We start from the raw sequence: 26,957 nt of genomic DNA on the forward strand, positions 1-26,957 counted from the left end.
ATTCCCAGCATTATGTTCGCCCTTTTCTCCGCTGCCGCGCATTGTGCTGACAGCTTCATTGACTTGTCGACCAGTATTTCATAATCAGTAAATACTTGGAATAAAATCCCTACCCTTTATCCTGTGTAACAATGGACTCGACTGCTTTGGCCTGTATAAAAAAAAGAGTTCCTTAATTTTAATGCTCCCAGTGGACAGTTTGGAGGCCAACTCACTAACTATAGGCAGTATCCTATCTACACCCATTCTGAGTACCCACTTTTCTGAGGTTAGGGGGCTATATGTTTGCATAAATATTTAGTCTTCTTCTACATGAAGGTTGTCCAGAACAGATAAAGGAACCAAAACTATATTCTTGTGGAGGCAATCAAAACCCCATCTTTGGTTTTGGCTGTGATGCAGGATGGAAACTTTGAGCCTTCTGTTGTCTGGGATGAGAGCACAAACCCTGTCTAGATCAGGAGCAGGAAGGACAATTATATTTATGCCTATGAGAGTAGTAGGATCTGTTATTCTCTGCTCTGATACCTCCTAGAAGAGGAGGCCAAGTCATAAGCGGGTCTGGAAAAGGTCTTAAGAGTGTCACTGTTCTGCTTTAATAGCACGGCAGCTTCCTGAATTTATCATCGAAGAGATCAGAGAATGACATAGGGACAATTGTCCCAATTCCCACAGGCTGTCTCTCTATCCCTGCTCTGAATCCATCACCACAGGCTTTGTCCTCATCTGCACAAGCCTCAAACACTTATGATTTTATATTTAAATCTGTTTTTTTTAATTAAAGCATAAAAAGAGACAATATTCTGTACAACTGTTGTTTATACATCACAAATAGGGTCTTCTATTTTGATCTGGTTTTGGTACAACCTTCTGAAAGATTTGGTTGCTTGTTTTTACATTAGCTGATAAGATAATTAGCTTATCTTTCAAACAGCACTGCATAGTGGATGAACAGGAAAATAAGTGTCTATTAAATGTTGGAAATGATCCTTGATGATAGCAATAATGGATGAATATGTTGCAGTAAGATGCTTGAACTGGACATGTGATGGAAGAACACTGCAGATGGTAAGACTGATCAGCAGACAAGACATAAATGATGTCATTTGAAAGAATTTAATTTAAATTTGAAAGCAGCTTCTGCAATTTTTTTTTTTAAATAACTGAATTCAGTTGCCAGTTGTCTAAGATGCATCAAGTTTTACAGTTTGATTCTAGCATTTTATTTTTTGATGCTGTTTTGTCTAGTTGGAACAGCCTGTTTAAGGCTAGTCTCAAGTTTTTAAGAGAAGACATGGGAACAAAGTTTGTTCCTGTCCTCACATCAACTAGAAGAGATTCTCTTTACAACTCAGTGAGCTTTTTCTAGACATATCATCATAGGCCTGAGGCCCTCAACCAAGTGAGTCTATGGTAACCAGTATCCATGGTAGAAACTCTCATTGCTGCATCAAAAATATCATAAATCACATGAACTAAGTGTTATCTGTGCTCCTTCCCCTTGGTTACCAGCAAGTGAAGTTCCTTGGCTTTGTTTCTGGGAAGTGCCTGAACTTCATAATACTGTATTTAATGCTTTGCAAGTACAGTGGTACCTTGGTTTACGAGCATAATTTGTTCCAGAAGCATGCTCATAAACCAAAATACTCGTATATCAAAGCGAGTTTCCCCATAGGAACTAAGGGAAACTCGCTTGATATGTTCCCACCCACCCCCACTCCCCGAGGCCAGCGGCGCTGCTCTACCCCCCCAAGAACCGGCATTGCTCCCCCCGAAGGCACCCCCCCTCACCGTCATCTGAAATCCCCCAGACCCACCCGAACACGCTTCTTACTTCCATCTGGCCACCGGCACCGGCATGTCCTGTGCATGGTGCCCGAAGATCTGCCTCTTCTTCTTTGCTGGGCCTTGAGCATCGGCGCTTGCTCAAGGCCTGCAAGTTCACACTCTCTCCTGCCTCTTATCACTGATTGCACAGTCAGGCCTGTTTCAGTATCAAGACACCAAGGATTTCCAGTACAGCAATGAAGGTTCCTGCCCTGAAGAACTGCACATGAACACTGATGCACCCAATCTCAACTACAGGACCCTTTTGGGTCTGTGCCATTTCTTTCAGGAAGAGCATGGATCTAGACTAGAGTATTCTATGCGCATATCTGAATATACGATCAATCAGCCCAAAGACAGAACTAATTAAAGACTGGCTGATCAAAGATAATTTAGGTTGCCTCTTCCTAACCGAAACCTGGCTCACTTCAGACTCAGATCCTCGCATTACTGAATTTTGCCCAAACGGTTACAAACTAGAGCTAGTTTGCAGAGTAAACAGAAGAGGTGGAGGTCTGGCAATCATAGTGAAAAATAACCTCAATATTAAAGTCCTTACCAAGCACTTCACCCCTCACCTAGACCTTCTTGCTTGCCAACTCTCAGACAAGTCTCTCACAGGAACTCTGAACTGCCTTCTATGCTATATCACTCCAGGAAAATGGAACACTTCTAAACAAGAACTAGAAGAATTTATCTTCCAGAATTCCTTATCTTCCACACACAACCTGATCCTAGGAGACATCAACCTCCATTTAGAAGACCACACCTCCAATCAAGTAGCAGACATTCTTTCATTCCTCAACACCCTATCTTACCAATTACTCAATCCTGAACCCACACATGAAAAGGGTCATCAACTTGACATTGCCGCTTACACATCTCCCAACCTCAACACACAAAACATCCACATCACCAACGGCTCTTGGAATCCAACCTTATGGTCCAACCACTACAAGTACACCTTCACCATCAATTGGATGTATAATAAAATCAAACCTATTCCAATCACAACCAGTTTCAAATCCAGACAGAAAATCGAACCCATTACTTTCTGGGACACAGTAGACCCATTACTAGACTTAAACAACCACAAGGAGTTCATAAACACATGGCGTTACATTAGTGAAACCACTTTGAACAAACTAGCACCACTAAAAACAAAAAACAAAATAAGCAGACCATCAGACAAATGGAATGACACTGAACTCATACAACTAAAGAGGCAATACAGACAACTAGAAAGATCATGGAAAAAACAGAAACAAGACCACATTAAAACAGAATGGAGATCCCAAATCAAACAATATAAAATCAAACTGAAGGAAAAACGTAAAGACTATTACTCCAAACTCATTGGCACTGAAAACCTAGACACCAAAAAACTTTTCAGCATTGTAAAAAACCTCACAGATACCAAACCCTTCCTCGCCACCCAAGGAACCCAGACTCCAACAGCTTCACAATTATCGGACTACTTCAAAAATAAAATCACCACAATCAGATCTACATTCAACAATTCCCAAAATATCGTAGAAGAGATACCAATAAAACCCACAAATGACGAAGCCATCTCAGCAGATAGGACCTGGACCAACTTCCCAACGACACAATGGTCAGACCTGGATCTGCTATACAAAAAATACAGCAAATCCTCCTGTGATTTGAACAACTGTCCTCCTTACCTATTAGCAACAGCATCTACCAAATTCATTACTTGTCTCACGTTATGGTTGCAAACCACTCTCAAGGAAGGTCAATTCCCTCCAGAACTTGGAGAAATAATAATCACCCCCATACTAAAAGATCCCAAAGGCCCAATAGACAACCCAACAAATTATAGACCAATTGCTTCTATCCCACTATACATCAAAATCATCGAGGGTCTAGTTGCACAATATCTATCCAATTACCTTGAAGACCACAACATTCTACATCCAACTCAATCTGGTTTCAGAGCCAATCACAGCACAGAAACATTACTGGTATCTTTACTTGATATAGCCCGACAGCACCTCAGCAAAGGAAACAAGTTACTAATCATCCAACTCGACCTTTCAGCAGCATTTGACTTAGTAGATCATCTAATACTTCTTCAGACACTAGATGCCATAGGAATAACTGGTAAAGTTCACAACTGGTTCCAAGGCTTCCTTCAAACAAGATCATATAGAGTTAAGTCAAAAGATATTTTATCTGAACCATGGACAAACCCCTGCGGAGTACCACAAGGATCCCCACTATCGCCCATACTATTCAACCTCTTCATAGCTTCCTTAGGCACTGCCCTAGACGCCCTAAATATAACATCTTTCAGTTACGCAGATGACATAACCATCATTCTCCCATTTGACATACAAGACCCCAGCTCCAATGAACACCTGATAACAACACTAGAAACTGTAGAAAAATGGATGAAGAACCATAAATTGAAACTGAATGCAGAGAAAACCAAATTCCTACTACTAGAGAAGGAACAAAAGCAATCTATAACAGAACTGGAAGTAAATACAATCAAATATCCCATACAGAGCACTCTAAAAATTCTAGGAATACAATTAGATAGACGCTGCACTATGCAGACACAGATACACAAAGTCATACAGAAGGCATTCTTCACCATGCGAAACCTAAGAAAAATAAGAAATTTCTTTACCAAAGAACACTACAAGATCATTGTACAATCCCTCACACTCAGTAACTTGGATTACTGCAACAGCCTCTACCTAACATGTCCTAACAATATGATAAAACAACTACAGACAGTTCAGAACACTGCCATCAGACTCATCTACTGTCTCAGCAAATTTGACCACATCACTCCCGCCTATATAGACTCTCACTGGCTTCCGATAAAAGCAAGAACTCAATTCAAGTTCTATTGTCTGCTGTTTAAGATAACCCATGGAACTGCCCCCTGTTACCTAAACAACCGCATAAACTATTACCGCTCATCCAGATCAAGAAGAACTCAAAACCTATTCACCTTCCCACCTAATAATGGAACACGTCTTAAGAAACTATACGACAGCCTTCTAGCGACACAGGCAGCAAAAATTGACCCCACAATCACCAAACTAATGATCAATACAACAGACATCAAAGTGTTTCGAAAAGAAATCAAAACATTTCTATTCAGAAAACACGTCATTACCAACTAATATCCTCCCTTTATGCACAAGCTCTCCCTCGATAGAATAACACATTAATTCAATTCTTAGAACCTTTCCTATCATACATACTCTGATTCCTATATAAACAAAATTGAATCCTCTACCACACCATGTAATGTACACGAATCACTGTTATGTAATTTATCTAGATAATCTATATTACGCAATTCTTTTGGTAATTCCTATAATTTGTATTCCGCCATGAACAATATATAATGTATTCGAAATTAATTTTCCTATGAACTGTTTTCCTACCTTCTTCTACTCTATGTTTATAACCTAACTAATTTATTTTTCTCAAGTACTTTAGCAAGAATGTGAGCCTTTGGGACAGTCAGGGAACTCTAAGTACTTTCTCTTCATCTTAATTAATCTTACTTATTGCATTTCTTCTGTTTATACTGTAAACCGCTTAGAACCTCACGGTACAGCGGTATATAAGAAATAAATTATTATTATTATTATTATTGGCTGGGTTGCCTCTGCCTTAATAAAGAACAAAACTGCAGCCTTGCATACAATTCTCAAACTTCATTTAGTGGCAGCCTTCAAGAAGCAATTCATGCAGAAGTTTGAGAAACAGGTGAAGTGCTTCTTCACTTGGTGTGATGCTGCAGCCTGGTGGTGGTGGTTAGAGTAAGATCAGGATCCACTAGTCTGCCAGGGAGTTTTTTAAGGGGTGTGGTAGGGCAGATCCCTTCTGGGATCAGAGCAGCAGGAGGTCCTTCTGAGGGTTAGGGATAACGATGACTGTTGGTTATTCTGCTCTTATTGCAAAATAAGCTAACCCTCCTGTGCCTCCTCTGGCCTGCCTGGCATTCAGGCTTATCTCACTGTGCACACCTTAAAGTCTTCTGCAGAAGTTTTCTTTATTAGGATGGAATAATTACTAACCATAATTTTAACAGGATAGATGCAGATGTTGCACAAATCCTGTGCTTCAATTTGCACTAACTTTCTGTATCAGACCCTCTGTAAGCCTGGGTTCCATGGGAACTACCAACAGACACTGTGGGTAGAATTCAGCCAATGGGAAAACTATTCTATTCACAGGAAGGGAGGAGATGAGCTAGGGAAATTCCTAAGCTATACAAGTGAGATTTCTCCATGTAGTGGAGACATGAAGTCCTCTCTTCAAAAATAAATGTCCCAATGCATGTGTATGGAAGATGCAGTTCCAATAGTTGTAGTATAGAAACAGCAATTCACCGTGTTATGGGTGTAAGGAATTGTACATTTAAAACATCCATCTCTCTTCTCTGTTCATCGAGATACATGCCAAACAAATACAAAGATGGGTAGATGTACACACATAAGGGCCAGAAAGAATTCTACAAGGCAAACTTATAATCGGTGCTTACCAATTTTTCTTTGGCCAAAATATACATGAATCTTGCTTAACCAATGCCTCCTATGGAGAGTACCTACCTACATCAGAACTCCAACAGTGAGTTTCAAGACTCCAAGACCTTCAGTTTAGGAAGCTCTGTTCTACATACTTTCCTCCCACTCCATAGCACTGTAGCTGCATCCCTAGTTAGGCTAAAATTAGTTTAGTTCAGCATTTTCAACCCAGCTGTAAGCATTTTGAGTTTCTCTGTAGTCTCAACAGAAACCACTGTAACAGCTAGTTCATATTTCTATTACCACGTTTGGGATCTGGTCCCACTCTTAACTCCTGTTTTGATATGGGGAACTGTAAATGCTCTCAGTATTATCCAATGGCCAAGCAAAACACTATATTACAAATGGCCTTACATGGAGCTGCATCCTGGCAACTGACTGCAGGCTTATGTGTAGCAGCTATTCCATTTGTAATATGAGAAGCAGAATGGGATACTGCAAAAATAAGAGAAGCCATACATGAAAGATCTTTACCATGAAAGTATATAGCAAGGGTGGTAGATGCGTGGAACAGTCACCTGGAAGAGATGGTGGAAACAGAGACTGTGTCTGAATTCAAGAGGGCCTGGGATAGGCATGTGGGATCTCTCAGAGAGAGAAAGAGATAATGGGCAGACTAGATGGGCCATTTGGCCTTTATCTGCTGTCATGTTTCAATGTAAGGGGCACAGGAGATTCTTCAGGAGAATCACAGGAATAGCTATAAGGAGGATGATACATTACAATTCCATAAAGAGATTCTGATGGGAGGGAGAGAGGCTGTGTTGGAATGGCTGATTGATGACTTTAGAAGTGCAAAGACATGACACCTTACATAAACGCTCTGGCTCATGTTACAGCACAGCATTCCACATTTGGACCTCTTACCCATAAAAATGATTGGATCTAGCCCAGGGGATCTCAGCCCAGTCTTTAGGACCCATGCAGTCATATTTTCAGGAGATCCACCATGAATATGAAAATAAGAACATAAGCGCTGCCATATTGGGACAGACCGAAGGTCTGTCCAGTACTGGGCAAACCTTTTTTAAAACCCTGCTAAGCTAAATGCTTTTACCACATTTTCTGGTAACGAATTCCAGATATTGCTACTTAGTAACACCATACTCCTAGTAACACATTAAATGACAGCAGGAAAAAAAACCTCACACAGTAATTTTGGAAAGAGAAAACAAGCTATTCACATCGATGTGGATCAGTAGCATGGAATATTGCTACTACCTGGGTTTTTGCCAGGTACTTGGGACCTGGATTGACCGCCATGAAGATGGCATACTGGACTAGATGGACCACTGGTCTGACTCAGTAAGGGTAGTCTTATGTTTTTATGACCTCTTATCACATTTTACTCAGGCATTATATGTAAATTTCTCTCTCATGCGTATTAATTGAAGGAATCCTTAAAAGCCAACTGGCGTTCTGAGGCTTGGGTTAAGAACCTCTGATGTCTACCACTGGCTCAGTGGTAGACATCAGAGGGTGGTGGTAAACGGTACCTCCTCTGAAAAGTTGGAAGTGCACAGTGGAGTGCCGCAGGGCTCAGTCCTGGGCCCAATCCTTTTTAATATCTTCATTCAAGATCTGCCTCAGGGACTTCGAGGGAAAATTGCATTATTTGCCGATGATGCTAAATTGTGCAACATAGTGAGCGGAGATACCAACATAGTGAGCGGAGATACCATGCCCGACGCTATGACACAGGACATACTTGTTCTGGAACACTGGTCTACTATTTGGCAGCTGAATTTCAATGCCAAAAAGTGTAAGATAATGCACCTTGGTGGCAGAAACCCATGCAGAACCTACACTCTGAATGGTGAGACCTTAACCAGAACTGTGGCAGAACGAGACCTGGGAGTAATCATTAGTGAAGATATGAAGGCAGCCAATCAGGTGGAGAAAGCCTCATCTAAAGCTAGACAAATGCTGGGTTGCATCTGGAGAAGCTTTGTCAGCCGAAGGCCCGAGGTGGTGATGCCGCTGTACAGGTCCATGGTGAGACCACATCTGGAGTACTGTGTACAGTTTTGGAGGCCACACTATCGGAAGGATGTGCTAAGAATGGAATCGGTTCAACGATTGGCCACCAAGATGGTCTCAGGGCTCAGGGATGTCCCTTATGAAGAACGACTAGGTAGGTTGCACCTTTACTCTCTCGAGGAACGCAGGGAGAGGGGTGACATGATAGAGACGTTCAAATACGTTACTGGCCGCATTGAGGTGGAAGAAGATATCTTCTTCCTTACAGGCCCTACGGCAATAAGGGGGCATCCGCTGAAAATCAGGGGAGGGAGATTCCATGGTGACACTAGGAAGTACTTCTTCACCGAAAGAGTGGTCGACCGTTGGAATAATCTTCCACTTCAGGTAGTTGAGGCTAGTAACGTGACTGATTTTAAGATCAAATGGGATCAACACGTGGGCTCACTTCAAAGAGGAACTTAGAGGGGAGGGTTATTTGAGTGGGCAGACTTGGGCCGTAGGCCCTTTTCTGCCGTCATATTCTATGTTTCTATGATTTAGTCTGAAGGTCAAAGATATCTACTGCTACAGTTAAGAGTTCTGTTAGCTAATGAGTGGTGCTGATGGTCCATCAGAGAGGAAATACTCCTCCACGTCTGACATACTCAGCTGCTTTGGGATGCAGGTTCTGGCGTGTGGGAAAACAGGCATCGTAAAAACCACTAGTAATACTAGAAATAAAAACACACAAATTTATACATTACAGTTGTACATAACATGTGTACTCCCCTTGCACATAGGCCTCCCTAACCCGGCCTGATAACACTACAGCCAGCTAGGTTGTCAAGATATCCAAGGTGAATATGCTAAAATCCAGACTGGGTGTAAGGTTTGAGAAGCCCTGTGCTAGATTTAACAGCTCTTCTTTACTGTATACAATACTTAATAAAAGAGTAGACCACAAGGGACTTTTATTACAGAATTTAATTTTCTTCTCTTCAAGATAGGTTCTGAATCGTAGGGCTCGGACCCCTTGCAGTGATACAACTATTGATGCCACAGCCCTGGGCAAACAGTGGAGAGGTGGAGGGAGGGGCAGCTGTCCCTTACATGGCAAAGAGGATGAGGAAGGCGACCATCAAACAGAACAGGCCCATGGCTTCTGAAAGGGCAAAGCCCAAAATAGCATAGGAGAAGAGTTGCTGCTTCAGTGATGGGTTCCTGTGGAAAATAAAAAGTGCAGACATTACAGAGAGAGCAAAAAAAACACCTTTTATCAAGTATTACTTATGAAGTACAGATGTGTGTCTGGAACTCTGTTCCATTCTATCATATAGATTCACATGAAGAATGAATATATCATTGACAACCTAAGAGTGGATCTCAACTAGAATTGAATGCAGGTATTGCAATGATACAGGTCTATACATTTCCCAAGAGTCTAAACTAAACTAAACTAAACCTTAGGTTTCTATACCGCACCATCTCCATGGTCGTGGAGCTCGGCACGGTTTACAGGGGTTGTAATAAGAAAGGAACTCCAGGGAAAGGGTTAGATGTAGATCGGAGGGGAGAAGAATGATAGAGAGTCTAAAAACCTCCACACAGACACCTGAAGCCTGATATAGAGCAGAATGGTACCATATACCAGCACTCTTCCCTGAATGTCAGCTTAGTGCTCTAAACCATTAGGCTACTCCTCCACTCCCAGCAGCCAGTAGAGTCCTCTCAGTAGCTTGTGATGAACCTACCCTACAGCTGCCTCAGAAGCCATTTTTCTACTACCCCCCCTCTCCCTACCAGCTGCTGCAATATTTAAAGGATGAATCAAGTATATACCACCTCCCATGTGCTTCCTCTCTAAACAAGCAGTCCATGGGAAAGGGAGAAGAGCCATAGGAATTAGGAACTTGCAATCTCATGCTGGCCTGACTTCCTAGCTATGGCATTGAGGAAGAAGGAATTACATGGGAGCTGAAAGATAAGTTATGAGGGTGAAAACAGCAAACAGGGCTGGTTTTAGGAAATCCAAATGAATATAAGATATATTTACATAAACCTGAATCTTGAATCAGATATATCTGTATAAATTTCAACTAAAAACTAAATAAGGACAGATAGATCGATCTATTTATACATATTTATTTAGTAATATAGTTTTCCCAAATCCAAAGTTTTGTACAAAAGTAAAATAATCATCTCCCTGCCTAGTTCTTCCTTTGGCACCTACAATCTTTAAACATTGCTCCAGACCTGTTAAATAACATGACAGCCTAAATTGTGTCTAAGGTGGGACACAGTGACAAATAAAGGGAACATGCTTTATTGCAAAACATGAGAATGCTTCAGAAAGAAACACAGCAAACTGAAAAAAATGCTTATGTGTACACCCAAAAGAACGCAGCCAGGAAGTCAAGATCCAAGTTCATTGGAGAAATGGTACTAGCACTAATGTTGTTTTATTTATTTTATGGCACACCCTACCAAAAAGTCTAAAGTGTTGCTATGAATCAAATTAAAAATAACTGAAAATAAAATTGTGGTATCTGATAAATACTAGTGGGAATCTTGCAGAAGAATACAGCAAAATCAAGAATTCACAGCAAAATCAAGAATTCACAGTAATAATACTAAATACAGCGGATCTTCAGACGATGAGCTAGCAAATCACCAGCTTCTTCACTAATTCACTTTCAAAAAACATTTTTATTGAATTGGTAATATTTTCAGTATTTACATATATAAAACAACATTTCCAGTGAAGTTGGTGATTTGCTAGCTCACTGTCTGAGGATCCACTGAATTTAGTATTATGATGAATCAAATTAAAAACACATCACAAAAAGTCGCCCACCCATACCCATTTGTAAGCTCCTTCAATCCCAGCTTCTTTAAGCATCAGGGGTGAAGAAAAAACATTTACTTCCTCCACCCTCTCAACCAAGTCCTGCCAGAAGGGAATATGATCTCTTTACCTGGCATATCCAATGATAAGACTACCGAAAACGGTTCCAATCCCAGCACCAGACCCAGCCACTCCTACTGTGGCAGCGCCAGCACCAATGAACTTGGCCGCAGTGTCAATGTCCCGGGTGACCGTGCTGGTCTGAAATTCCCGCCAAGGAACTGCAACCAGAGCATTTTGGGACAGCTGGATGGAGAAAGCCACAAGGAAAGGAAGATGATTACTAAGTGGTAAATGTTTCACATCTCTTCTTCTCATTTTCTCCCACTCCAGATAACTGTTTAGGCTATACAAGGCTTACTGGTTCAAGAACCACCTGGCTTCCACTCTTTTACCCAAAGCCTCTCTCATCATGACTAAAGCTTGGTTGACAAGAAAGGCATGTCTGCAGTGCAAGCTTTGTGAGCAGGTGCAACTTTTCAAATCCGACCAGCCCATGAAGAATGTGACATTTCCTTAAGGGAAATCTCAGTCCAAGATCAGAACTGTTAGCTCTAGAACAATGTAAAAAAAATGCCCTCTGCTGTTTTGCTGGTCCTACACTTTTGTGTCCCCAGCCTTCATGCACATCCAACAGCTAAATCCTTTGCTTATGAGTTCTTATCATAAACCCAATAGGGTCATTGCATAACAAGTGGACAGGGGCCCACACTCAATCTCCTCCAAATTGAACAAAATGTTATGTTGATGTTCCCTAGGGTCTCAAACAAAACCATGAAATTTTTTTTGGCTGGATCTGCATCTTTGGTTCAAGACTTACAGACAGCTGATTGGATGTCGCCTTCAGAGTGCCATGCTCTGCATAACACAAAACAGTCACTTTGCCCTGGCATTGCAGTCTAACATAACCTAACAGAGAACTGACATTTTTTTTGGATTAGTACAACCCTTGGAACTAAATTCTTGTGCAAAGTTTGGAACCCAACATGAGCTTGCCTCCCTTTTTATGTGCAAGCAAACTATGTGAAAAATGTTACAATACAAAAATTAAGGCCTACTTTGACTCCTCATTGCTCCTGACCTATACTTTGATTCAGGCCATAATTCAGTATCTCTCTCAAATTGTGTGTAATGGTACAATGGTGTACCCCAAAGAGATTCCAGAATTTTACTTCATCTGTGTGTGTAAGGATAAAACTGCCCAGACAAGCATCATTCTTTGACATGATTAGCAAGTAATTTCATTTTTTTTGTGCATTAGTTATCCTAACTTGAGCAACAAAGCAATCAAGGCTTTGCTACCACTTGGATCTTCTTACCTTTGCGAACTTGACAGCTCTGACAGAAATTAAATCGAAAAAGAGAACGACTGCATATGGTTGTTGATGAAATACGTGTTTGTTGTTGACTCTTGAGCTGCAGTTTGATTTAATTTGAACTCAAAAAAAACACATCCATCACACTGATTAGCAATTCTATTCTATCTACTTTAGTTTCACCATTGTTACAATTACCCTTACATAGTTTAAAGAATTTGAAATAAATAACTCTCAAATTTAATTTTGTTGGTTTTGCAATTTTAAAATTTAAATTATAACGTGCTGTGAAAAACATTTGCTCCATTTAGTGTGTCAGATCTAAAAATGTTTGAGAGACACTGCCACAACTGGACCAGTAGTTATGGCCCATGACATACTGTACATCTAGGATAGAATCAAAGATATAATGACAAAAAGACGTGATGCCACTTGGGGTTTTGCCATGTATTTGTGATCTGGACTTGCCACTGTGGAAAAAGATAGTGGGCTAGACTGACCATTAGTCTGACTCAGTATGGCTATTCTTATGTATATTTTTATGTTTATCTGTGGAATTTAGTATTTGTTCTTACCAGGAGTAAATTAGAATTTCTACTAAAATCCTGCTGTAATCCCTTCAGGAAGCAGAACCACAGAAATTTCAAAGTTCTGCAGTCAACTAACCTTGCTACAGCTTATATCTGAAAGCTATTATAAAACAAGTCTTTAAAAACATTGTCCATGTTGTAGGCAAGACCTTAATGCAAAGTTGGAAGAAATGGAAGGTTCTCAATCTGATTCTGGTAGAGATGACCACATTAATGCATCTGAAAATCTCAATACCAGTTTTACACCTCTTGGCATTTCCCCTTTAAAAATTCAATGGGCTAGCAGGCAAAATTCTTTGAGTTATGTAAATAATTAATAGTAGTATTAGTAACAAGAACCAGCAACTGATAAATTACCTTATGCTGAAGGAACTGAAGCAAAGGTTGGAACTTTCCAACCATAAGGAAAAAATATAAATTCTGATCCTGGCCCCAAATAATTGAAGCATTGAAAAAACTGCGAAAGAATTCAGTATCTTAACCAGAATGGTAAAAAGAGCCAGGAAACTGAAACAGGAGGACAGTATTCTTGCTGTTCCAACAACAAAACAAGGGGAAATGCTTGCTGAGCAAGTTAAGGAAAAACTCCTAGATTTTTACGAAGATGATAAAATTTCTAAGATATGCCCAGGCAAAAAGGATTATGTTTCTGTGAGAATTAAAGGTGAAAAGGAGCAAAGCAGAAAAGATAGTTATTGTGCAACCTGAAGGAACTTTACATCATTTATTGGGAAAAGTATGGACCTGAAATTAAATTCTCAAAATTCTATGAGCTTATGCCAAAATAGTGTGTTATAGTCAATTCATCAGGAACTCATTTAGTTTGTGTCTGTACAATTCATCAAAATGTGAAACTTATGCTTTCTGCTATTTCCCTTCCAGATGACTACAAATTGCTTTTTAGTAAAACTGTTTGTGATATTAACTCAAAAGACTGCATGTTGCAGCAGTGTGAAAAATGCCCTGGGAGGATTCCTCTGGAGGAATATTTTGAAGAAAGTAACCCTGATTACCGTATTTTTTTTGCTCCATAAGATGCACCGGACCATAAGACGCATCCACCTGTAGAGGAAAACCCAGGGGAAAAAAAATTCCCACTGCCCTGCCCTGTACCCCCTCTGGTGGTAGGCCAGGATAGGGTCTTATATAACAAAAAATCAGCAGGCACCCCCCGTACACAGCAGAGGCACCCCCCCCAAAAGCAGCACAGGCACAACTCCTGCCTGTCTCCCTCGCCGGATGGCTCTTCTTCGGTTTGGGCAGAGTGGCGCAGAAGGCAGGCACGTGCTGTTCGCGTTCCTGCCTGGTCCGGCGCCACTCCCCGATTGGCTGCAGTCAATTCTCGCAACTCGCATCCAAACGGGGAGCAGTGCCAGACCAGGCAGGAACGCGAACAGCATGCGCCTGCCTTCTGCGCCACTCTGCCCGAACCGAAGAAGAGCCGTCCGGTGAGGGAGACAGGCAGGAGCACAGAAAAGGGACTTTAAAAAAAGGTACGGATTCACACAGATCGGGATAACTTAGAAACTTGGCAATTATCCTTAAATGATTTTACTTTAGAATTAGTTGGCAAAATTTGTAATCTGGCCAGCCACCATTTCATCTCCAAGCTCCAAAGTGCCTATCTGATGGAGATGAAAGAAAATCTAAAGGGGGGGGGGGGATCATGTTATTATTCCTTTATTGTTCAGGACATAGTGCAGGGATTTCATTGGGAAAACAGGCAACACTCCACCCTTTTGTTGTTTACTGCAATCCTGATATCCAACGTCTCTGTGCATGCATGATCAGTAACTGCTTGTGCCATGACACAATAGCAGTGCACATGTTTTTGAGAAAGTTCATTGAGCATTTGAAGGATGTTTTACCTGTTTTAGAACATATTCACCACTTTAGTGATGGTTCTGCTGCTCAATACAAAAATTTGATTAATTTTTGAAATCATAATAATGACTCATGTCACAGCTGAATATTTATTTTTGGCACCAGCCAAAGTCACCCTGTGATGGGATTGGAAGAACCATAAAACGACTTCCGGTTTCCGGCACAACGGCTGACGGAAAGACGTCGCGTCTAAGATAGGTAGATGGGTAGTGAGAGCGGGATACTGGGGAAGTGGTGCCCTGCACAAAACTGGAAGTGATGGGCCAGGATAGATATTACCAAAAAATAAATCATATTGGACTTTCTGAGATGATGGTCTGCACCATCCTAAGGATACACTCAAGGTCAATGTGAACTTGGGCGATGATCATGAGCAACAGATAGCCTAGGAAAAGATGGGGGAGAAACTTGTTGGGAAAGATCAACATTGTAGAAGTGAGACATATATCCCACAGATACTAACACAGTCAGAGATGGACAATGATTATTTTATTTTTTTATTTATGCAGTTTACATATTACAATATATGCTTGTACAGAAACTTGTTAAAGATGCAAACTATTTTTAAGTGAAAATATATATAATAAAGGACAAGAAGGAAGACCCATAAAACATTTAGCTACCCGGGTTAATTCACAATGCCCCCCTTAAGAACCAAATTTTGATATCAAAATATTTGAGTTTTGTGAGAGAAGTGTCCCAGCTTTCTTTAACCTACTACTAATCATTTCTATAGTGCTAGACATACACAGTGCTGTACATCAAACATAGAAGAGCCAGTCCCTGCTCAAAAGAGCTTACAATCTAATCAAGACAGACAAACTGGACAAGAAGGTACATCAATACACAGTGCTCAGGTGGGGGAATTACAGAAGGAAGGATAAGACATATGCTGGTGCTTAGAAGGTAGGTTAGAGTTTGGAACTGAAAGCAGCTTCAAAGAAGAGGGCTTTGAGTCTAGGATTTTAAAACATCCAGAGATGGAGCTTGAAGTACAGAGTCTGGCAGTTTGTTCCAGGTGTATGATACAGCAAAGTAGAAGGGTTGGAGTTTGGAGTTGGCCCTACAGGAGAAGAGTAGAGAGACTTCCCGATGAGCGGAGTGCCCGGGGGTGGGATGGGGAGATGAAAGGAGACTTACTGAGGAGCTGCAGAGGTCATTAAAAGGAATTTGAACTGTATGTGGAAACGGATAGAGAGTCAATGAAGTGACTTGAGGAGAGGGGTAAATGTGGACATAGTGACACCGGCAGAATATTAGGTATGCAGCAGAGTTCTGAACAGATTGAAGGGGAGAGAGATGGTTTAACGGCCAGGCCAGTGAGAAGCAGGTTGCAGTAGTCTAGGTGATAGGTGATGAGGGTATGTATGAGGGTCTTAGCAGTGCACTCAGAAAGGATCTGATTTAAGTGATATTGTAGAGAAAGAAAACTACAGATTTTGGCAGTCTGTTGGATATGTGAAGAGAAGGAGAGAGATGAGTCAAAGATTACCACAAGGTTGCGAGCTGACAATACAGGGAGGATGAGGGCATTGCTCACAGAAATAGAGAATGGGGGAAGAGAGACAGGTTTAGGTAGAAAGATAAGAAACTCAATCTTGGTTATGTTTAATTTTAGATGGCGACGAGACATCCAGATTGCAATGTCAGACAAGCAGATTGAAACCCGAGATTGAACATCTCTCAAGATTTCAGGTGTAGAGAGATGATACTGAAAGCCATGGGAGGAGATCAGAGCACCAAGAGAAGAAGTGTAAATGGGAGAAAGAACCGGTCCCAGGACAGAGCCCTGAGGTATACCGACTGAAAGAGGAATGATATAAGACTGTCCCAAAGGAGGACATTGAATCAATTAGACCTGTTCAGGATGAGAGGTTGAGCTGAGACGAGGGAAAATCATCAATTAAAGCACATTGATGCAACTAAAATATGCATTACCAGTATTTCAAATGACACCATCTCATTCACTGCAAGCGTCCTGGAACATGAATATTTTCCTGTCCTTCAAGTATCCAGCCTCCAACCTGGTCAGTATTCAGCTTGCATCTATGCCAATTCTTGATGGATTGAGATCTCACATATAATAATAATAATAGTTTATATACCACAGGACCATGAAGTTCTATGCGGTTTACAATGATTAGAAATGCTACCGATTGAGTAAAATTAATATAGTTAAAATCTATTGATTAACAGCTCTAGAGATCAGTTATTGTGGGAGAGATTGTGAAAATCAGCTTCTTATGTACTTTAGGAACAGATATGTTTTTAGGTGTCTCCTAAATTCCCCATAGGTATTGGCAAGCGTAAGTAATTGTTTCAGATCATTGCCCCATAATGCTGCTTGATAAGAGAAAAGATGTTGGTGATGTCTTTTAAATTTACATCCTGTAACTGGAGGAGAAACAAGATTTAAGTTTGAGCTTCTCTTATATCTATTGGTTGAAAAGGAGAAAAGGTCGGTTATGTATTTGGGGGCTAAGCCGAATAGTACCTTAAAGCAAAAGCAGCCAAATTTAAACTACATGTGCATCTATCGGCAGCCGATGCAGGAGTCGGTAGGAGGGAGTTATATGATCGAACTTCTTCAACCCAAAGATCAGCCTGACTGCCACATTGTGCACTGGGAAATTGCCAGATAGGCGATATTGCAGTAGTCCGGGGCAATTGAAGAACATATCTTGGTCAACTTTTTATACTCCCAAGATCCTGCCAGGTCATTTTATTATCCACCCCTTGGAGACACCGGTTGGGTTCCAGCAGAGCATATTATTGCTACCCTTGATGCACCTACAGCAACTTCATCAGGCAAGCAGTACATTTATTCACAAACCACTTTGTCAACCATTGATGGGATGTTCAAAAGCATTTGCAAGTCAGAAAAAAACATTTAAGTGAATTTTTGTAAAATCTGCAGTTTAAGCAATTCTGTTATGCTGTGCCTTTTCTTGCCTTGTGCTTAAATAAAGCTCGACAATCCATAGCTGGTACAATGCCTGGCTATCGGGCACAGCCTCAATGCGATGGGGTTGCCAATTTTGCTGACCTGGCAGTGGCTCATCTACCACTGACCAATACAAGCTAATTAATGTACCACAGTTTTGCAAAAACTTTGACAACTAATTTATGAAAATACATCTGAGCAAAGATGTGTTATAAGCTTAAAGCATGGTAAATATAATAAGCTTAGCTGCATTGTAAAATGTCACATCTCCAGCTCATTTGTGTGTTACACAATAGGGTGCCAAAGATAGCACTGTATAACATAGTGTATCTGCACATACAAATCATGCATGTCTTGGGACCACAATTCTGACCAAAGCAAGACTGGGTCCCAAGGTGAAACAGGGTGGCTTTTGCAGCAAACAAGATGCTTTTTCAAATGACATCAAACAAAAAAATAAAAACTACACAATAGAGTTATTTATATCTCAAAATAGTGAAAATTGCATAAAAGTGACATCACGTCTTTATGTCATTACATCTTTGCTTCCAATTGGCTACAAAGCCTCCTAGTGCAAATCATAGACGTAAATAAGGGTCATGACTACTGGTCCAGTTATGGCCTGAATCAAAGTATAGGTCAAGAGCAATGAGGAGTCAAAGTAGGCCTTAACTTTCTTATTGTAATATTTTTCAAATAGTTTACTGGCCCATAAAAAGGAAAGCAGCTCATTTTAGGTTTCAAACTTTGAACAGGAACTTAGTACCAGGGGTTGTACTAATCCCCAAAAAATTTCTGACTCCCGACAGGTTTTGTTGAGCTGGCATTTTGAAAGTAACCTTCATTCAGCTGCCTGTAAGTCCTGAACAAATAGAGCGCCAGATAAAAGATTTTGCATAATTTAGTTTGATATCCTAGTGAAAGTCCACACAAAATTTTATTTAACTTGAAGGTGGTCAAGCATGGATGATTTTCAAAATTGGTCCACTTGACGTGGAATGACCCAACATTCAAACCACTAAACATTAAGAGGAGGGCTACCATGAGTTATTTTTCAAGTACTATTGTAAATACATAGCAGTTACTCATCATAATAAATGATTTTGGAAACAGCATTATTCCAAAACAAAGTACTCAATGCATTTATAATATGAGAAGTACACATTCGTATAGTAGACCCAGAATAATATGTAAACAAGATGGATGAATTAGTGCCAATCCTGAAGGCTTTATTGGTGGCTAGTCACAATCAGGGCTTGATTTCTACAAGAATGGTCTGGAACTCAGTTCCACCATTTTCCAGACTCCAGAGCAGCAGGAGTGTTCTGCTCCAGCTCCTCTCACCGAGGTAGTCTGCAGAAAAGAGGAGTGGGAGAGAGTGATCCTGGAGCACACCAGAGGACAGTCACTCTGCTCCCTACTTCAGCCCCTCTTAAATGCTTCTTCATCTGGGCCACCTGCCCACCCCCTAGCTCTGCAGTTCTACTTCTCTTTTGTCTACAAATTAAGCCCTGCCATAATTCAATCTACCTTGAAACAAACCACATTCATTCACATCTTGTTTACTAACAGGGGCATGAGACTGTTGAAGAGATAAGGAAATGAATGTTATTTCTGGGTGTTTAAAGACTACATTTTTCTTTTAGATCCCAAAACTCTAGAACTCTATCTAGGGACCTTCCTGCTAAATCATCACTCCCTTACATACCCTAAAGTTACACTCAAGACACCTGTTTTGGCTTGCATTTTCATTCTAAACCAGGGGTGCCCAATACATCGATCGGGATCGACCGGTAGCTCAGGAAGGCAACGTGAGTTGATTGCTAGACTCGTGTTGCCGTCCTGATCTACCGGGCCGATCAGCCTTCCTCTGTGTTCTCCCTAGGGCCCAGCTGTCATCTGCTGCTGCCGCCGCTGCTGAACATTAAAAAAAAACCCGGCTTGGAGATTTCAGCCCATAGCGAACTTATGCTCCGGGCTCTAACGTGTGCGTGCCGGCTTCTCTTCTCTTCCCTCCAAAACCGGAAGTTATGTCCGGGGGGGGGGGGGGGGAGGGAAGCCGGCACGCACATGTTGAGAGCCCTGAAGCAAGCGCTCGCTACGGGCTAAGGCAGGAGACAGGTTAGTGAAACATTTCCTCTTCTTGCTGCCGGGTCCTGCCTACTTTCTGTTTCCGCGAAGGCAGGACACAGCAGCATTTCCCCCAATAGGTCGATCGCGATGCTGGTCGGACGAAGCAGGGAGAGCTTGGGGCGTGTCGGCTTTCGGGCCTGTTATTGGTGGCGGTTTGGGTCTTGGTCCCCGATGGCAGTTTGGGTCCTGGTCCCTGATGGCAGTGGCAGTGGCTTGGGGGAGGGCAGGGAAAAAGAAAGAAAAAGAGCAGGCAGGGAGACAGAAGGAAAGAAGAGAAACAGAAAAAAAAGAAAGGGAGGCAGAGAGAAAGAAAAGGCAGGGAGAGAGGAAGGAAAAGTTGGGGGAGGAAATGAGGTCTGGAGGAGAGGAAGTATACAGGCTAAAAGAAGGGAAGAAAGATTGGATGCACAGTCAGAAGAAGAAAGTGCAACCAGAGACTCATGAAATCACCAGACAAGGTAGGAAAAATGATTTTATTTAAAATTTAGTGATCAAAATGTGTCTGAATTTATATCTGCTGCCTATATTTTACACTAAGGTCCCCTTTTACTAAACCGCAATAGAGGTTTTTAGCGCAGGGAGCCTATGAGCGTCGAGAGCAGTGCTGGGCATTCAGCGCAGCTCCCTGCGCTAAAAACTGCTATCGTGGTTTAGTAAAAAGGGAGGGGGGTATATTTGTCTATTTTTGTATGGTTGTTACTGAAGTGATAGTGCATAGAGTCATCTGCTTTGACCTCTTTGAAAAACCCTGGAATAGGAATGATAATTAACATTTTCTATGCGTACAGTGTGCTTTGTGTTTTTTTTAAATTTTATTGTTGGTAGATCATTTTGATTTGGTCATTTTAAAAGTAGCTCGCAAGCCCAAAAAGTGTGGGCACCCCTGTTCTAAACAATACAGCCTGGTAATCCATTGGCATAGAGATGGTACAGTGGAGCGCCAATAGTACTTGGTAGATGGGAGGCAAAGACTTTGGAATCATGTATGGTTTATTTATTCTTGATTAACCACCTTTTCCAGCAGATGTATGAAGGTGGTGTACATAAAATATAGCTAAAAGAGAAAAGTACTCCATAATAATTGACAGGAAAGAGCAAGCATTCACAGTAAACATTCATCCAAGAAACATCACAAGTCTCTCAAAAAAAGGTGAACTAACAGGAAAAGAGTTAAGTATCTGTGGAATCAAATGCTAATCTAAACAGGTGGGTGTACTACTGCCTCTGGAGTTCTTGAGAATATTGTGTACAATGCTGGAGATCACACCTTCACAAAGATATAAAAAGGATGGAGTCGGACCAGAGGAAGGCTACTAAAATGGTGCTTGGTCTTCGTCATAAGGAGTATGGGGACAGACTTAAAGATCTCAATATGTATACTTTGGAGGAAAGGCGGGAGAGGGGAGATATGATAGAGATGTTTTAAATACCTAGGTGGCATAAATAAGCATGAGTTGAGTCTCTTCCATTTGAAAGGAAGCTCTGGAATAAGAGGACATCAGATGAAGTTAAGAGATGATAGGCTGAGGAGTAATCTAAGGAAATACTTTTTTTTTTTTTTTTTACAGAAAGGGTGGTAGATGTCTCCTGGAAGAAGTGGTAGAGGCAGAGACTGTTTGAATTCAAAAAAGTGTAGGATAGGCATGAGGGATTGCAGAGAGAGGAAGAGATAATGGTTACTATGGATGGGCAGACTAGATGGGCCATTTGGCCTTTATATGCCATCAGGTTTCTATGTCTTACCCATACAGTATTGCCCTGTAAGTTGCATGAACTGTACCTACAGTTTGTGTCCCTGGAGTACAACTAAGTGGGGATTCACATGGAGGAGACTGCTGTGTGGAGTTTCCTGTACCGCTCTGCAGGGGTTTGGGGGCAGATGTGTGCAGTGCTCCCATTGGTCGTGCTGTACATTGTTGTTAGTGGTGAATGCTGCATGCATCTGATCTTTGTCTTCTGTGGCCACCAAAAACCTGGCTGTGTGTGCATGCATTTTTGGCCACTTTTTGATCAAAAATTTGGAGGCAGGCGAGAGGCTGCTGCTAAAACATACAAACTAGGCATCAAGGACTACTGCATTATACTTACTATCATTGCTGTCACACATAATCCGGACCTGTGCAGTAACAGTGCAAGTATAAGCAGTGTTTCACTGTATTTATTTGTCCTGTGGTAAGTTCAAATTTAATTTTTTTGCTCAGAATTTTTTGTTTGTTTATACTTGGACTTTTCCTTTTCTCTGTCCTGTATGATTATAGCATTCCTTCCTTAACCTATCCACTGCTTTGATGTACATTACCAAAGGTGATAAAGTAAAAAACAAATAAAGCATAAACTAAGACATTAGTCATCTGTGGGGAAGGTAGATGAGGGGTTTGGGAAGAATGTATATAAAAGTCTATATTTCAAGAAGTTAGGAAGCTGACCTGCAGAGGGCACTGCAAACACAAAAATACAGGAAGACTCGTATAGTTGTGTTTAGATCACAGTTCTTCAACCGCCGGTCCGCGGACCGGTATCGGTCCGCAGGAAATTTTTGCCGGTCCGCGCAGGACCGGCAAGATTGACTCATTTGAACTTCCTGCCGGTCCGCGCAGGACCGGCAAGATCAGCATCGGAAGCGTGCGCTGGGCCGGAGAGATCTTGGGGAGCCTCCGACAGTGGCTTTCTCCCCTCTCTGCAGCTCTCCTTTACTTCCCAGCGCAGTGATTCACGAAGGCAGCCTCGGGGCTTTTGCTGAGTCGCGGCTGCCTCTGATGATGCAACTTCCTCTTTCCTCAGAGGCGGCGCGACCCAACAAAGGACCCGAGGCTGCCTTCGTGAATCGCTTCGCTGGGAAGTAAGAAGAGCTGCTGGGAGGGGAGAAAACCACTATCAGTCTGGGAAGCTGCTGGGCAGGGGAAAAAAGGGACAGCTGCTACTGGAAAGGGAGAAGGAGAAGGAGAGATGCATCTGGGAGGGGAGGAGGGAAAGGAATCTGGGAAGCTGCTGGGCCAGGAAAAAAAGGGACAGCTGCTACTGGATAGGGAGAAGAAGGAGAGATGCTTCTGGGAGGGGAGGAGGGAAAGGAATCTGGGAAGCTGCTGGGCTAGGAAAAAAGGGACAGCTGCTACTGGAGAGGGAGAAGGAGACGGAGAGATGCTTCTGGGAGGGGAGGAGGGAAAGGAATCTGGGAAGCTGCTGGGCAAGATAAAAAAAAGGGACAGCTGCTACTGGACAGGGAGAAGAAGAAGGAGAGATGCTTCTGGGAGGGGAGGAGGGAAAGGAATCTGGGAAGCTGCTGGGCAAGGAAAAAAAGGGACAGCTGCTACTGGATAGGGAGAAGAAGGAGAGATGCTTCTGGGAGGGGAGGAGGGAAAGGAATCTGGGAAGCTGCTGGGCTAGGAAAAAAAGGGACAGCTGCTACTAGAGAGGGAGAAGGAGACGGAGAGATGCTTCTGGGAGGGGAGGAGGGAAAGGAATCTGGGAAGCTGCTGGGCAAGGAAAAAAAGGTACAGCTGCTACTGGAGAGGGAGAAGGAGAAGGAGAGATGCATCTGGGAGGGGAGGAGGGAAAGGAATCTGGGAAGCTGCTGGGCCAGGAAAAAAAGGGACAGCTGCTACTGGATAGGGAGAAGAAGGAGAGATGCTTCTGGGAGGGGAGGAGGGAAAGGAATCTGGGAAGCTGCTGGGCAAGATAAAAAAAGGAACAGCTGCTACTGGAGAGGGAGAAGAAGGAGAGATGCTTCTGGGAGGGGAGGAGGGAAAGGAATCTGGGAAGCTGCTGGGCAAGGAAAAAAAGGTACAGCTGCTACTGGAGAGGGAGAAGGAGAGATGCTTCTGGGAGGGGAGGAGGGAAAGGAATCTGGGAAGCTGCTGGGCAAGGAAAAAAAAGGGACAGCTGCTACTGGAGAGGGAGACGGAGAGATGCTGCTGGGAGGGGAGGAAGGGAAGAGAGTTACTGCTGGACAGGAGGAGGAGGGAAGGGAGAATGAAAAAAGGAAGGAAACAGCTGGCAGAGAGATTAGAGGAGGGGAAGGGGAGACACAGGCATGAGAAAGTAGAGAGATTGATGATAGGAAGGGGTCAGCAGAAAAATAAGCAGAGGGACAACGATGATAGATCTGGTGTAGAAGAGATAAAAATGAAGAGAGCAGTGAAGCTGGAATGAATCATGTAAATAGGAGAGAGGGGCACAAGCTGGATGGAAAGGGGAGAGGGACATAGAAAGAAGACAGATACCATATGGAAGGGGGAGAGGACAGATAGTGGATGGAAGGGGCAGATGCTGGATTGAAGAGACAGAGAGGGCATACGCTGGAAGGAAGAGAGTGAAAAAAAGATTGAAAGCAGAAACCAGAGACGACAAAAGGTAGAAAAAAATAATTTTATTTCTATTTTGCGATTAGAATATATCAGATTTGAAATATATATCCTGCTAGAGCTGGTGTTAGACATAACTGGGGACTGCAAAACCCAGGCAGTGCTTCTTTAGCTTTCAGCTGGCTTAGGGCGCTCTCTGACCAGGGGGCAGTTGCCCTAGTTGCACTCCCCTAAAACTATTCCTGTCATGTGTTACTTCAGTATTCTGTTAGCATGATATTTCTGTGTAGCATTCTGTAATAATTTGGCTTGTTCAGTTTTCTTGATAGTAGAGGGGATATATGTGAAGGGGAGGGGAGACAGGGGTTTTGTTGATCCTTGCTCTGAATTATTTGTATTTATAAAATGACAATTCTACAGAATATTGTTTCTTTTTATACTTTAATATAAAATACATTCAATATAAAATCATAACTGAGGCTTGTGTGGATGGGATCAGATGATTTGTGGGGACCGAGCTCGCGGAGATGGGGCGGAAACAGGATTTTTAAATTTTAGTCCTAGTAGTTTGCCGGTCCACAAAATAATTATTTTTTTTCTGCCGGTCCACGGGTGTAAAAAGGTTGAAGAACACTGGTTTAGATCATCTCTCCAGTTCAGTTTTCTTGCTGCTGCAAACATGGGCTCTCTTATTTAAATCCCTTCCTGTAGTCCTCAAAAGTAATAGGACTGCTACAATCTGACCCAAAGGCTCCTGCTCCAAGCATGAAATAAATAAATAAAAGGCCAGTAGCCTTTACTACTGCCACTACATATCAAATATGGCTAATTTAGTTTTCTGTTGCTCAATGTACCTCTGCAATAGTGGAGAACTCACTCTGAATGTTACTGCAGGCATGAAATTTCTGCAACCAAATTCCAACTATGTTATAAAGACTATACAAAGGACAGATGGCTCATTAAAACAAGGGGAAACTTTTGAAGTCACAGCCTTATATGCTAAGTGGCGATAGGGTTTACTGCCTGATGGTCCCTCTTTAAGCGATGGTATGCATAAGCTACATCTGAAAAGCAACTAAGTTTTGGGTGCTGTATAACACTTTACCTCTTGTGTCACAGAATCTCGTCGGCTGACTAGAGCAGAAGATACAGGTCGGGCCAGCACCCTGGAGCTGCTCCTCACCTACGAACAAAGAGAACCAGGCTCAGAAAAAAACTGCAAAACTACACTGTTTCAGAAATGATCTCCAAATACTAAAGATGAACCAGACCAGAACACAATATTATGTGCAACAAAGGAACTCAAAGTTTTTTTTCCTTTTTTTATAACATCATGTTTATTGAGACAAAAGGCAACCAAACAGCACGTACAGAGAACAATACAGCAAAGCAATCATGGGAATAAACATTTACATTACATTAGTGATTTTTATTCCGCCATTACCTTGCGGTTCAAGGCGGATTACAGAAGAGGATTTCTGGACATGTCCAGAGGTATTACAGAGTAGAGCGCGTTGCTTCAGCATTTAAGCAAGGGGGGGGAGGGTAAGGTAAATAAGCTAACAGGAGAACCCGAGTGATAAGCAAGGGTAAAGATATGCATGCGTGCTAGCCAGCGGCCCCAGTCCTATTTATATCGAGAAAACAGTCAGAATCCCCAAACTATTCAACACAGCCATCCATCCCAAATAGACAATACACACCAGCCACACATCTATACCAGTACACACACACACACACACACACATACACTCCCTACCGGGGGGCACCACCCCTCCAAGCTTCCTAACCAGAATATTCTTAAGGTGACCTCTCACCCATCTTGGGTTCTTTCTTGCCATAGATGAAAAGTCATGCGCTTAAAAGCATCTTGCTCAACACAAAACTTTCAGAAAGTGTCCTGTTGTATCATTAACTTGAAAGCTTTAACAAAAAGCTCATGATATACAACTAGCTCTCACACCTTTCCTGTGGGACTCTCAGCCAGTTGGGTTTCAGGATATCTGCAATCAATATTCATGAGATTTTCAAGTACTTAATACACTGTATTCAAATTTTTGTCATGCGTAGTTACTATAGATATCCTTTAAACTCGATTGGCTGCAATCCTCCAGGACAAGTTTGGGAACCACTGAACTAGAAAGTAGATGAAGTAGCCTTTTGTCAGAAAATTATTTGCTCCTTTTACAAAGCCGCAGTAGAGATTTCTACCTTGGGCCGGCAAGATAAATGCTCCGACACTCATAATATTCCTATGAGCATCAAAGCATTTACCTCCCTGGTTTGCAGTAGAAACCTCTCCTGCAGCTTTGTAAAAGCCAGCATATAATTGCCATGTAATTTTTAATTTGGCTCTTAAGCACTCAAGGAGGACTTCTTGACTAGACAGTTACATGCAGCTGAAACAGAAGCATGTTATTTAAGTGGGTTAAGGATCTATGCTGTAAAAACAACCACATTCATCTTCTTTACATTTGCTGAAATCTGTTCAGTATTTTGAGGATAAAATTGACTGCAT

The 26,957-nt window shown here is 41.9% G+C and overlaps 1 protein-coding gene across 1 annotated transcript in view; it reads right to left on the reverse strand.

Moving 5' to 3' along the window:
- Positions 1-9,331: 9,331 nt before the first annotated feature.
- The window catches only part of ATP5MC2 (ATP synthase membrane subunit c locus 2), a 41,296-nt gene continuing 23,670 nt past the window's right edge, over positions 9,332-26,957 (reverse strand). The window contains exons 3-5 of the mRNA XM_033938536.1: positions 25,545-25,622; positions 11,342-11,517; positions 9,332-9,587 (exon numbers count right to left, since the gene is read on the reverse strand). Coding sequence (XP_033794427.1) covers positions 9,473-9,587; positions 11,342-11,517; positions 25,545-25,622 — 369 coding nt within the window. The 3' untranslated portion in view covers positions 9,332-9,472. The remainder of the gene's footprint in view (positions 9,588-11,341; positions 11,518-25,544; positions 25,623-26,957) is intronic.

Source organism: Geotrypetes seraphini, chromosome 3 (assembly GCF_902459505.1).
Source record: "Geotrypetes seraphini chromosome 3, aGeoSer1.1, whole genome shotgun sequence".
NCBI lineage: Eukaryota > Metazoa > Chordata > Amphibia > Gymnophiona > Dermophiidae > Geotrypetes > Geotrypetes seraphini.